The sequence below is a fragment of the Corvus brachyrhynchos genome, unplaced genomic scaffold (assembly GCF_000691975.1).
Source record: "Corvus brachyrhynchos isolate BGI_N302 unplaced genomic scaffold, ASM69197v1 scaffold245, whole genome shotgun sequence".
NCBI classification, from domain to species: Eukaryota; Metazoa; Chordata; class Aves; order Passeriformes; family Corvidae; genus Corvus; species Corvus brachyrhynchos.
The window spans coordinates 1,498,490-1,512,751 of NW_008238988.1; the positions used below are offsets into that span (position 1 = coordinate 1,498,490).

General features: G+C 43.1%; 1 protein-coding gene across 1 annotated transcript in view; it reads left to right on the forward strand.

Annotated features, from left to right (window-relative positions):
- Nucleotides 1-6: 6 nt before the first annotated feature.
- KCNH5 (potassium voltage-gated channel subfamily H member 5) overlaps nucleotides 7-14,262 on the forward strand; it is a 153,278-nt gene continuing 139,022 nt past the window's right edge. The window contains exons 1-2 of the mRNA XM_008637276.2: nucleotides 7-107; nucleotides 13,343-13,466. Coding sequence (XP_008635498.1) covers nucleotides 35-107; nucleotides 13,343-13,466 — 197 coding nt within the window. The 5' untranslated portion in view covers nucleotides 7-34. The remainder of the gene's footprint in view (nucleotides 108-13,342; nucleotides 13,467-14,262) is intronic.

The following is a 14,262-nucleotide window of genomic DNA, read 5'->3' on the forward strand; positions in this document are numbered from 1 at the left end:
GCGCAGCCCCGGCCCCCGAGCCCGGCGCTGCAGGATGCCGGGGGGCAAGAGAGGGCTGGTGGCACCGCAGAACACCTTCCTGGAGAACCTCGCCCGGCGCCCCAGCGGTGAGAGATCCCCCGTCATCCATCCATCCAGCCAGCCATCCATCCATCCGCCCGTCCATGCATCCCTCCGTCCCTCCGGCTTCTCGCCCCGGCGTTGCCACGCTGGTGGGTCCGTGCCAAAGCGGTGCCTTCAAGGAACGGGATCCGCTCGTCCCCTCCGGAGCATCCCGTCGCGGTCCTTGCCGTCTCCCCGCACTTCTTACATCGCTGTCGCTGCTGCCAATTTGAACCCTTTTCCCTTTTTTTTAAATGAGACAATAAATTGTAATCCTCTCCGCTCATCGGGTCATTTCCCCCCCCCGCCCCTTCTTCTTGTTCTTTAGTTTTGTAATAATTAGGACTTGCAGTCATTTCCATTCGGGGGGTTCAAAGTTTTTTGCAATTCTGTGACACTTTGAAGTCTGTGGCAAAGGTACTGGGAAAGCGGTGAGGGAGTGACTGTGGTTTGGATGATTGTAATGCTGTGGCTGAGCAAATGGGAAAAGAACTGTCTGCAGTTGGTCATTTACGGCTCCTCTGTTAGGTGAATATTTACAGGGCTAGTTCAGGACTGTGTGGTATCCAATTATTCCTTGCTGCAGGTGTTAATTTCACCCTTGCATCCAGCGCAAAGCACTCATTAAGAGCGCTCTACACAGCTGCATTAAAGTTACGATATGTTTGCAGCCCACTGTCTCTTTGGGTGTGCTGATGTAGATGCTGCTTTAGGCAAGTCCTGTGCTAGTTGCATGCATTTTTTAATGTAGTTTCTGCACTGGCACTTAACCACTGTGACACAGGAGTGTTTGCAAAAATGTGCTTTGGATTTGCTGAAAGGTAACTCCTTGGTCAGCCCAAGTTTAGGGTGACCCTGCCCTGGGGAAGCCCTGCTATGCCAGTGTACACCTGGTGACAGGAGTGGGAAAGGTGGGCAGAGCAGAGCATTGTGATGAGGTACCACATTTAGTATTAATCAAGACACCAGTGGCATGTGAAATCATGCTGAAAAGTGTTCCTTTCCACCTTTCCATATTGCACAGTGCTGGATGTACCCCACATTCATACCAGTATGGTCTGGTGTGCTGGCTTGGAGTTGATTTTGACAGCAGGTAGTGAATTGGTGATTCATGGATTTTCCTCCTGAGCAGGAGTGAGATGAGTTGGAATTTGTTTTAAAATGTTGCATGTTAAAATGCCAGCTTTGTATTGAGCCATCAGCCATTTCTGGGGGCTTCCTCCCTCTGGTCTTGCCTCTGTCAGTTCTGTGGCTGGCAGCTGACTCCTTGTCAATCCCTGGAGCTGCACAATTTCCAAGAGCTGGTTTCCCACAATAGTGTATTTATTTCCCAGAATATTAAATGCAGGAGTAATTAATAGGCGTTTATACAGCACTTTCCCTCTGACAATTTCAAAGTGTTGGGTGGAATTTAATTACACTTCACGGCTCCTTGTGGAAGAGGACATACTGAGGCTTTCTCAACCTGTTCTTCAAATTGTGGCGTAAATGGGGACTTGGGGCATCACAGCTGATTTCCCTAGGTCATGCAGCATGTTGGTGGCAGGGCTGGGAGCATGGTTTGGGAATGCCATGGTTTTGTATTGTGCTCTAATTAAATCACACATCCTCCCTGATGAAAGCTCAGTAAAGCTTGGAGCTATCAAAAATTGGAAAAGTTCAGAAGGCTTTCGAACATTATACTTTAAAAGCACGTATCCCCTCCAGTTTTTAACCTGGTCTGATTTAGGAGCATAAATCATGCTGATCTGGCAATTCATTTTGCTTTTTCTGTGCCGCTGATGATGTCTAAGCTTGATGTTAGCTAGAGAGGCAAATTTTCCCTGTTGGACACAACGAAGAAAGTAGATTGGGAATTTGTATTTAACTCATGTAAGTTGTCAGTGTTGTGAGCTGAAACATGATTTAATTCTTATTTTTGTCATCCAGGACATAGCCTTATTTGTCCTTTATAGAAATAGTAATTTTCATTGGATTCAGCACTGTTTAATCCAAACTTAATAGTATACAGTGGAGCAAATCTGGTTCAAGTATCTCCTGCCAGTGCTTGGTAGAAGACAAGGATTTGGTCTGCTGACTGTCTGCTGGGCTTGTTTTTACACTTGAATTCACCAGGTTCCAAAGGATTTTTCACTGACAGTTAGAGGAATGGGATGAAGGAAAGACTGATGATTGTTTTTTTAAATACATCTTCAACATGCCCCCCCCCTCCAAAAAAAAAAAAAAAAAGCCTTTCTGTCACTGTTCCTGGTTCAGGAACATTCTCCTTTGAGATTTGTCACGTTTTTGCAATCCCATTGCACTTCTTGATCATAAATCTTTTCCGAACAATCAAGAGAAGGTTTGTAGATACAGGTAATAACTTCTATTAGGTTTAGAATTACTTCTATGGGTACTGCTGGAAAAAATTAGGCAGGTATTTCAGCAGATAGACTCTTCTTCAGGTGAAATGGAAGCAATGGCTTCAAAATGAAGTGTAGATGGAGACAAATTACTCAGAGTTACCAGAGATGGATCCTAATAACAAAATTTACAGACAAAATTGTAATAATTTTACAATGTGGAAAGTCAGAACTGGGAGCAGGTGTAGTGGGAACACGGTGTGCAGGCTTGGTGTGGTGTCTGACCTGGTGTTAAAATCAATCATATATTGAATTTTCAGCATTATTTGGGCACTTTCTCTTTAGGAATGTTGTGAACCCTTCCTTTTTACCTCAGCTTTGGCTGCTTATCAGGTTAAAGTTGTGGGAGAAGCGCTCACAGTGTGCAGCCATGAGCAAAGCACCAAGGAGCTGAGCAGAAAGGAACGGGGTGGCCGTGAAAAGGGGTGACTGTGGCTCTTTGCCCTCTGTGTTGGAGAGTGGGAGAGCAGGGCTGCCCTGCTGGATGCCCTTCTCCCAGCCAATGTGTTTGGGAAGGACGGAGCAGCTGTCAAAGTGATGGAGAGGTGCCACGGTGTCTCCTTGCCCTGGGAAAGTCTCTTTTGGAGACAATATTACATCTTGGAGCTTGTGAAGTGTTTTATTGGGCAGCATCGCAGGTTGCAGGTGCTTCCCAAAGCATGGGGTGGTGCATGGCAGCCTCTGCTTTGCAGGTTCTTTGCCCACACCGCAGCTGAGCTCCACTTAAGGAGAGCCAAAGCCCGTGGGGAGCAGCGGGGTCTGTCTTTAGGGCTGCTGTGGTTGGTGAAAGGGACAAGCCCTGAGGACACCCAGACCTGTCTTCAGGGTAATCTCAGTGCACTCTCTGCAATCTTTTTTTTTTTTCCTTCTTTTAAAGCACAGTGAAAATACACTGAGGCTTATCTGAGGCTCACAAAGATTTGATATGATCTTGCTACAGCCTTGGCTGTGCCCTAGATCTTAAGAGCACCAGGTGTTTTGCTGAGCTGAAAGAAGAGGTGTTTTGTGAGAGCACTGAGCTAAATCACATTAAGGTGACTGCCTTTTACTGCCATTAGTATTTGGGATGTTTAATAAGGATGATCCTAAGGGCAGTGTTCTCTCCCAAGATGTTCTGAGCAGTCTGTGCCCATTATTACTGACATTATTGTCTGCTTCTTCAGTGCATTCAGAGCTCCTACTGATACTGACCTGTGCTCAGCACTGTGGAAGTGCAGGGATTCATTGACCTGTCCCATGGGCAGAGTCATCCAGTGAGTTGAGCCATGCACATCTGTCTTGCCTTCACAGATTGTATCAGCAGAAAAATTAAATACATGTTAATGGCATAATTTGCTTTTATGGTAAGAGCATGAATTTGTGGAAAGGGTAACTTTGGGACTCGGCAGCAATCTGCAATAAAGACTGCTAACAGTTTGGAAGAGGGGATGAATTTTGTGAAAAACTGTATATAATCTTACATGATAAGAGTCATCACTATTGGATATTGTTTCTGTTGCAATAACTCTTAGAAGCTTCCTCGTGAAAGCGGGTCTTTCACAAGTGCATTTTGGCACTGGAAGGAAATCATAGCTCTGTAAGGCTTACATGGGAATTTCAGCGTGAGTTTTAATGAAGCTAGCATTCAATTCCCTTTATGCCATGTTCCTGAAAAGCAGGTCCTTCACACAGACCTTTCTGCCCTTCTGGGTCCCTGTGACTGATGGGTGAAAGGATCAGCGCTGTTCACACGTGACTGCTGTCAAGGCAGGTTACCTGGAAAGGGAGGGAAAACAAGTGTCACATGTGTAGCAGTAAGACACCTTTTTAATTTTTATTCTGCTGGTATTACAGATAAAATAAATGTTTCTTGGCTCTTCTTCTTACTAGCTTGTGTAGGGTTCCTGTCTTACAGGCGGGGACGTGGGACGTGATACATGTGGGCTTCTCTCCCCTATATTAAAATGAGCTGCATTTTCATCTGGCACCAATTAAATCACACATGCTGCAGAGAGAAAGTTCTTTAAAGTGAGGTACTTCAAGTTTACTGGATGTCTGTCACTGGGGATCCTCCAAGGAAAATGTAGAGCTCATCAGTTCCCTAAATCCCTGCATAAAAGCAGGATGCACTGTGCGGTGAAAGTTTCCATCCCCCAGTTCAGCTCAGAAGTTATCAAAGGGATGACCAAGGAGCTGATGTCATTAGGGCTTTCTTTGGCATTCGAAGGCACAGGGTTCCTTCTGCAGTTTCTGTGACTGCTGGGCGCTTGCTGACATGTAAATCAATGCAAAGTGGATTTTTACACTGACAAGCATTACTAGATGACATATGTGAGGAGTTTTCAATTGCAGACACCCTGTTTTCCTTCCTTTTCAAGTGGGCTCGCTGAGTGCAGATGGATTAAGCATATCAGACTGCTGCTGAAACTGGGGGAGTTCTGCATGGTCTGAAATGTTTATTTTTACTTAAAAAAAAAAGTTATGGAAGCTCTGTGCCATTTTATTAATTTAGAAACTTAAAGAATGCCATATTGTTAGCTAAAGGAAAATCTGGATTTACGTGAGATATGATCAGTCTCATTTCTAATTGTGGGTCCTCTTCTCATTCTCATTCTCATTCTCATTCTCATTCTCATTCTCATTCTCATTCTCATTCTCTTTTTGTTTATTTCGTTCTGTGGTGGGTGGGGTGGTGGGAGAGGTAGCCTTTCCTTTGGGGGGAAGCTTGAATGCTGCTGAGCACTTGCCACAAGAGGTCACTGCAAGAGTTGCTGCATTCCCAGGTTAATGTTGAAACCTGAGAGAAGGAAAAAAATTAAATTGATTTTTTTTTTTTTGAGGAAACATTCTGATTTTTTTATTGCAGTTGGAAGGAATATACAGCCAAAGAATAATGTCAGGAAGTGGAAATACATTTAATTAGCCTGTTTTACAGGGTGCTGTCTGGTGGTGAACTGGGATTTTAAGTTATTCTCTTGGATAGCTGAAGGAAATAGGATTTTCTGATTCGATAACATTAAATAATAGAAGATTTTGGAGTTGGTACTCTAATAATCTGCTTTTCAGATAAAAAAACAGGACAATACTTGTTTAATCAGCACACTCAGGGGACTGGCTATTGCAAATGCTAAGCCCCGGGTATCCCAAGTGGCCAGGGACTGACTCCACACCCGGGAGGGGTTCTGGGACCAGTCCTGTTGAAAGCTTTGCTTCAGCCACTGGCACAGAGAGGAGAGCACAGGACATGCAGCCGATTTTCTGCCCAAACATGTTTCTTTTTGAGAAGCAGCCAGGCTCTGTGGAACTGCAGCTGGGACTTGCTGTGGGCTCAGTGTTTGCAAGAGGAGCCCCGTGTCTGAACAGCTCCTGTTACCACAATTACCACAATCTTCTCCTCTGGGAATGTGAAGCCAGCGCTCTCATTTGTGTAAAGCTGGAAGTCTGGATTCTGGTTGCTCCCTGAGGGTGCCTGTGTGCCTTGAGTGAGAGCTGCAGCATGCTCCAGTTTAAATTTAGTCTCAGTACATCTATGTTGTGTTCTGCATAATTTTAATAGAGAGCAGATTCAGCAGTGGCATTTGGATGATAACCAGGATAGGTGAGGGTTAGTTTAATTCTAGGATAAATGGATGTGTGGGGGAGAAACTGTGATCAGAATTGTACGAAATGTCATTTTTCAGGTAATTCATAGAGATGCTCTCATGTCCTTATTGCCTCAGAGCTCTTCCTCGGGTCAGCGATGTGCCACGGTAAAGGCTGGGGCTGTTTGTGGGCTTCCACATTCCAAATGATTACAGTTAATTTTCTAAGTTTTCAGGAGGTAAATTTCAGGCAGACTCTTAATTTTTCTTCTTGAGCTCGCTTGCTAAATTGCTGAAAGCTGCTGTGTTCCCAGCTGAGCGACTTACATGTGGATTTAATATTTCAGCCAGTGCTGGATTATTCGTCTTCTGTTTTATTTGGGGAGCACGTTTTTGGGGCAGGAAATGGATCATTTCAGCATAGTCACCTTGCTCTGGGTTTAGTCCTCGTTGCATCTTCATAATATTAGTTTTAAATAAAGACAACACTGGCACAGAAAGGTGACGTAAAGAGTTGGTCCGTGGAGAATTTTTTTTTTCAGGCAAGCAACACTTAATGTACTGGGTAAATTGGATGGCACTGATGTTTTGCATGCTTTAAAGACACTGGGGAAATTATAGCTTTGTTAGAAAACAGCACTGTGGTTTTACAGACTGGAGTACAAAGTGCTGTTGGAGGTTGCTGCTTCAAGAGCAGAGGTTCGTCTGCAGCCGACCCCAGAGCTGGAGGGATGTTGGTGCCTGTTGAGGCAGATTTTAGAGGGCTGTGCCCTCCAAAAGGGCTTAGGATCTTCCTCTGTACTCCATGGGGATGCAGCACATCTTGAGCATGTGGTTGGAGTCACCACAGACAACACTGGGCACTGTCAGGGCCAAGACCTGCTCAGGAAAGCTAAGAAAATTAAAAAAGAGAACTGTTTTTGGACACCCCTCCTGAATACACACACAGAGGAGCACCACCAGTTTTCCAAGATGCTCTGAACAAGTCTGCAGCAATATGCTGACCCTGTGTAGTTATGAGGAGAATCGGCTGACAGCAGTTGAAGTGGTTTGGGGCTTTTATATTAGCAAAAAAAGGCAATTTCCAGATTTTTCACAGCCCCTGTGAGGTCTGGGCTGCCTTTGCTCTGCAGTGGAAGGGTGGTAGTTCTGAAGGACAGCTCTGTGTAAAGTTGTTAGAGGTAGGAATTTGTTCATAGAGGGAAACACTGCTTCTTTTTGTTATTATAATCATTATTGTTGTGTTCTGCTACTACTTTATTTTCTTTACAGCATCTTTTCAGTGGTGACCTTTCTAAAAAAGGTCAGTTGCCTGTTTCCTTGAGAAGAGATGGAATTCTCAGAAATGGTGATTTAAACAATTTTGGTTGCAAGTGGTACCCAAGCATTCTTGAGAAAAGATGATTAGAGACAACGTTTCTCACTTGGTTAAGCATATCTTCTGGAATGATTTAGCTGTTCTTGCTCTCCTGTCATTACATAACATGAATTTTACACTGCTTTGGGCATTTCGTTAGTTAAAAAAATTGCTCGCACACTGTGGTCTTTTTATTTTATTTTAATAGCAAGCACAAGGCTCAGCACTGTGTTGAGTGCTAGCTACTGCAAGGTAGAGTAAGATTAAAGGCTTGCTGCTCTACAGCATAGGCTGCTTTCACACAAAAGAGCCTTTTTACAAAATAGAAGCATGGAAACAGCAAATGCAGTGGCTTTTAAAAAATTATTTTCCTCAATTGTGTTTTCCAACCTGAAGTTTTGCTGACTGTATGCCTCTAATACCCCGTTTCCTTGCCATCAGCATTAAACCTTGTAAATAAGAGAGTTATATTAGCTAATAAAAGGCCCACTGCCTCCCTCAGAGGAATCTGGCAACTCTGACACAGACGAGTCTGCTGGCAGACCCTGCTTTCCTTACAGACAGACTCTGGTGCTTGGAGGTGTCTACTCAAGGAGCATACACAACCGACAGAGTTGTGATTTGGGCTCTCTACAGTACATCAGAAAGGGGAATGGCTGGAGAAGATGGTTGATGGAGGCAATAACACCAAGACAAGCTTAGAAATAATAAAAATTGACCTTTTATCTGTAAGGAAATGCGAAGTGCACTTTCAGTGCGTCAGAGAAATCCAAGAAGGATGAACACATCATTGGAGATTTCAGGACAATCATTGTGTGAGTTTTGAAATCAGCTGCATAGAAATGTTTTCAGTACGAGATACCACACCATGGTTATCTGGATCCCAGTTTCCTGGAGTTCCACCATATATTGGATCAGGCCAGCATCTCTCAGAGTCACTGTCCTGCTTTCAGCAGTGACCAGTGTCTTGTGGACCAGTGGGGAAGTCCCCAGCCTCTGTAGTAAAATACTTGTGAGATTGAGAGTTGCTGTACAAGGAGAGAGAAGATTTCCCTTTCTGGGCCACAGCATGGACACTGCACAAGTTTTAGTTTCCAGCCCCTTACAGCAGAACATCAGCTGTATTTATGCCCTGCCATTCTTAACTTTGGCTATCCTTGGCAATCCCTGTTGTGATCTTTCCATGAAGTTGTGACATAATTAAAGTAAGTTCATGTGTTCTGGTGTTGGTGTAGTGGCTGGAGTCAGTAATATCCAGTTATGAGTAACTAAACTCTCTTAAGAAACACTTGTTATTGAGAATACCTCCAATATAACATATTCTCTCAAGAGACTTGCTTGCAGAATACAGCTCTTTTCTGTTGGATCTGACAGGACTATGGCTGTAGAGATCCCAGTGCTGGTGTCCTTGCCATGCCCATCACCCTGCCATTTCCAGACCTTTTGTTGGCTCCTTTTCTTTTTCTTCTGAAGAAGGCACAAAACACCCCTTTCATCTGTTGAAGACTGGAGCAGGGAAGGAGAAGCTGCGTCTCCTATGAAGGGAGTCTGAACACCTCCATCCTTGGCTGCCCTGTGGCAACTGGAGATGGAGATAAAATGAGGTTTTTTCTAGCCCTTGTCTCTTACACCTGGTTTAGGCAGACAACTAGGAATTGGACAGAGTGGAGTTTGCCATAGAGTCATGGAAATCATAACCAAAGACACAACTGTGATGATCTTTATTAGCCAGGAAATTGTGAATTTGAATTGCAGAAATACAGAAGTCAGACATGCAGGTGGATTTAGTCCAGGGGTGGCTGTGAATCCATCCTCAGGGAAGGGAACTGAAGAAATGGACTTTCAATGAGTAGTTAGTGATGATGAGATGATTTTATAAAATTATGGTCAAAAAAAGAGAGGTTCTCTCAAAGTGTCCTGTCATCCAGTACATAGTTTGGATTTTTACAGCTGGGTATGGACTGGCTCATGTAGAATTAAATCTGCCTGGAGTTATGGTCTGTAACTGTAGAAATATGGAAGAATTAATTGTGTCTTGGTTGAATAAAATAACATGGCTCCTGATAAAATATAGGGTAGGTTAAATACAGAGAGTCCTGTGGATACTGAGATTTGGGTACACAATAAAACCCAAGGGTCAGACACTGACCTGTTCTTCCTTCAATTTTATCAAGTTGCTCAGTGAGCAGCAGCATTAATGAAATGTGGATCCCTGTGGTTTTGTGCCCACAGCTGGATTTATTGATCTCTAACAAGAGGCAAACATTGAATCAAGATTTTCCTTCAGCTGGAATTGGACACACACACACACACGCGCACACACACACACACACACACACAGATACTGGTAGTGGACCTGGCAGTGCTGGGTTTGTAGTTGGGCTCAATCATCTTGGAGGTCTTTTCCAGCCTAAAAGATTCTACAATTCATATTCCTGTGCTGAGCATGGATGAATGAGCTTTACTCGCTTAGGAGACAAGGGTAAAAAACAGAAGTCAATTAAGTAAATTTAGTCAATTAAGTAAAGGAAAATTCAAGGGGAGAAAAGAAAACGCCTTGTAATATCTGGTCAGGCTTCTATTCTATATACTATGGATCTGATCTAACCTTAAAAATTAGAAATACTAATATCTACCAAGATTTTTCTAGTGTCTTTTTTTTACCACAAATTTTACAGGATTTAGAATAAAAAACAAAACAAACCCACAACAATTTATCAATAGCTTGGGTTTATGTTTTGTCCCCTCCCAGGTTTCTTGTGGATTTGATCAGCTTGGTGAATGCTTTATCAAATATTTTGAGACCCTCAGGTGCAAAGAAGTATAAAATCCACAGAAGACAACCATTAAATGCTGTTTATCTGGCTGCATCACGTGTGTACGTGTGCTGTGTGCTCCGTGCCCTGAAACAGTGATGTGGTGGGAATGCACAATCGAGTTAATGTCTGTGGATGGGGAGGCTTTGCAGCAGGAGGGTTTTCTGCTTCTGGACTGTGGCCCTCTGGGGAGCTCAGGCATGTGCAGAGCATCCCTGAGTGCATCATTGCCAGGCTGTGCCCTTTGTGCTGAGATGTGTGAGCAGAATTTTGGCCAAAGATGGTTCTATAAGGACAGTCTTTCCAAATCTAACCTGAGGGTCGTTGCAACCTTGGGTTGTTTCCCTGTGGGATGGGAAATCCAGAATTGCTGATGCTCCCAGCATCTCTAGCTCCTGGAGCATGGTGGTGATGGGGTGGCAACCATGGGGAGAGCTCGGTGGGTTTGGGAGGCTGGGGGTGTCTCCCCTTTTCTAAACTGGAGGTGCTGCCTAATAACAAAAGGCAGAAAACCTTGCAACAGTGTTAAAGTGGTAGGATAAAAAGCAACTCTTTAATGAAAGCTTTCAGGTGCACAAATACGGCTCTGTGCACACGTGAACAAGGATTTCTACAGTTTTTGTGAGGCTAATTAATTGGTATATCTGGCCAGTACATCCAACAGGAAATCAGTTACGCCACCAACCCACCCTCGGGTCAGCCCTTTGAGTTTGTCCAGGGGCTTCTTTGCCCTGTTTTCTTGTTATATCTCTTAAGTTCAGGTTGAAAACAAAATGTCCTTATCAGAAATTCTCCTCCTAAGTATAACACTAAACAGAACTTCAAGAATGTGTTAGAAAAGGGTTAGCTTATTATGAGAAAGGGCAGGAAAAGTACTAGAAAGTGTACAACTCTATATTAAAAATCTACAAGGCTAGAAATATATGAAAAGATATAAAAAGCTAAAAAATCTTTAGGCATCAGAGGAGATGCAGGTGTGGGGGGAACATCAGAACGGTGGGATGAGCTCCAGCAAACCTTTGGTCCCCAGGGGTTTAGGGTGTCCCCTGAGCTGGGCTGAGTCCTAGCAGAAGGGGCTGTGGGAATCCAGGGATATTTTATGTAGTGCTCAGGCTTTACTCCATGTCTCCTGCTGCTTGTAGCAAGGACATCTTCCTGTGGGCAGGAAAGCAAATTTTTAAAGTTGATATTTAGGCTTAAAGAATATTTGTGATGGATCTGAATAAATGCCTTGAGCTTAAAAGTGTTAGATTTCACAAAATCCAAACTTCTATTCCTCCCATTGACTGGCTTTTAAATATTTTAAAATCTGCTTTTCTGTAGAAAATCCAATAATCTCCAGATTATTTTTTTTCAAAATTCATGCTTATAAAGAAAAAAGAAATATTATTTTTTTTAGTACATGGTCCTTATTCAATCGAATAATATTTGCAGAATGTACAATCCAGTCTCAGTTATTAGCACTCTGAGTAGGGCATATGTAGCTCATGCAAACTCAGTGTCACTTTTATGTGAAAATCAATGTGCACACCTGAATAAATGTCTGTTGTTGTCATAGCCATTCTTGGGCTATTATGAGGAAAATTTGTAAAAATATCCTTATTTTTTTTCCCCACAAGAACTGCTGAAAGGAACATTTCCTATAATTTTTATGCAACAATGATTGTTAATAGTTATATTTTTAAAGTGTTTTATCACTAGTGAATGGGACCACATAGTTCCATAGCTGTAGTCAAAATGAAATTGAAAACTACCAGTAAAAATAAATAAAACACTGAAGATTACTGTGGACTACAATTTTAAAACCTCTGCTAAGTGAAAGTATTATTTCTGAAAACAAAATTATGAATGTTTACAGTGTCAATGAACGTAAAATCCCTACAACATTGTGTTTAAGCAAAACGGGTATTTCCTTTCTTTGGAAATGCCTTGCTAAAAGCAGGGGTGGAAGAATTAAACTATTTTAGGACTAACTCATAATGTGCTGGTGCCAGTCCATGCATACAAACTGTAGGCACTGACTGAAAGAACAGATGATTGAAGTGATATTTAAACCTGAGTTCAGCTTCCTAGAAATACTCCCTGCCCATATTTTGTACTTAGAGCAATGGGTGCATGTTATCAGGATGTGCCGAACCCACCTATTTGTATTTTTGGTTGACTGCCACTGAAATTCATAGAATCATAGAATGGTTTGGGTTGGAAGGGACCTTAAAGACCACCTTCCACTAGACCAGGTTGCTCAAAGCTCCATCCAACCTGGCCTTGAAAATTCCATGGATGGGCATCCACAGCTTCTCTGGGTAACTTGGTCCAGTGCCTCAGCACCCTCACAGTAAAGACTTTTTTCCAAATATCTAATCTAAAGCTGCCCTCTGTAATTCTGAAGCCATTCCCCCTTGTCCTATCACTTTGAGCCATTATAAAAATTCCCTCTCCAGATTTCTTGCAGGCCCTTTATCTCTTTTGAATCATCTGAAGTCCCTTTGGCACCTATGAGCTCCCAGATTGTGCTAAATTTCCATGTGGGCCACTTAATACCCACACTCTAAGATGTGGTGTGGCATGTGGTGTACCATGAGATGTGGTGGGTGCAACTCACCCTTCCCCAGCGGTTCCTCGCACTCTGTCCCTCATCCCAGGGATGCTGGCTGTGTCCTGCAAAACACACTCAGACCTGACAGGAAGAAAAAATCACTTCTCTCAAGCAAAAGAGTCATCATCAGCTTTGGGCACGCATACAATTCAGCATTTAAAACTCAGTTTGCAAGTTAATTTAATGTTGCTTTCAAGATATGTATGAAATAAAAATAAAACATAGTATCTCGCCCAGATGTGAATAAATGAATGCTTTCTAAATTGTTAAAGCACTGGTGCTTATATCAGTATTTTGGGGTGTAGGAAGCTACTTGCATTACCAGGAGTTACCCTATTTCATCACAAATTCTTTTCCAATGTCCATTTGGATTTCAGTTCCCTCTGAAGCATCATGATAGAAGTTACTATCACGAATAACTCTGCATCTGCTGTGTAACACAAGGAGGATTTCATTGTACTTTGCCACTGACAACAGCCCTTTCTCTCTTTTGCTCTTTGTCCTTTCAGAATCCAGTTTTTTGTTGGGAAACGCCCAGATTGTGGACTGGCCCGTAGTTTATAGTAATGACGGATTTTGTAAACTCTCTGGATACCACCGAGCTGACGTCATGCAGAAGAGTAGCACCTGCAGGTATGCCCACTGTGTGTTTGCTGCCACTTGGTGCACTTGAAAGCTTTTAATCTGCTGGGAAGAATGGTGAGATTTTGGGAGAAAGGATCGATGTAAAGGCATTGTTTTGCAGATGTTGAAGTCTTAAAACAGGCTTTAAATGGATGAAACTGGCGACTTATACAGAACTTATACATGGTAAAGCACCTTGAAATTTATCCTGGCTCGTATTGGTGAGAATATACTCTGGCTAATGATCCAGTAAACAGAGTGGGGTTTTAGGTAATATAGTTCAAAGGCACTTCTGCTGGATTGTTCTGAGTTCTGCTGTTACCATGCCAGGAGGCAGTGGGCTGTTCTGTAACCCACGCTGGCCCCTGTTATTAAGCACACACAGAGCCCAGTAATGCACAAAGTGCATCTTTATTCCCAAGAGAGTGATTAAGCTGCTGATATATTTACTCTAAGCATTGCAGCTTTATGGCTTTTTTCTTTTATTGGTGGTTTTTCAGGAGCGAGCAGCTGTGATTTGTGGCTGGATGTGCGTTTGCGCTGTGCCTGCTGCATCCTTTAAAAAGAGATGCTTTTGGGGAAGGACTGGCTCCCTGATGTATGTGAATGTGTGTGTAAGCAAAGCAAATGAAGGACAGAGGCAAGAAGGGAGGGCTGAGATACAAGTTTGTGTAGGTTTTCCCTTTCTGCCTTCAGGGAGTGACCCATTCCAAGCACTGGGGACAGAGGATGGAACATCTGGAATTGTTCAATGCCAGGCTGGATGGGGCTTTGAGCAACCTGGTCTGGTGGAAGGTGTCCCTGC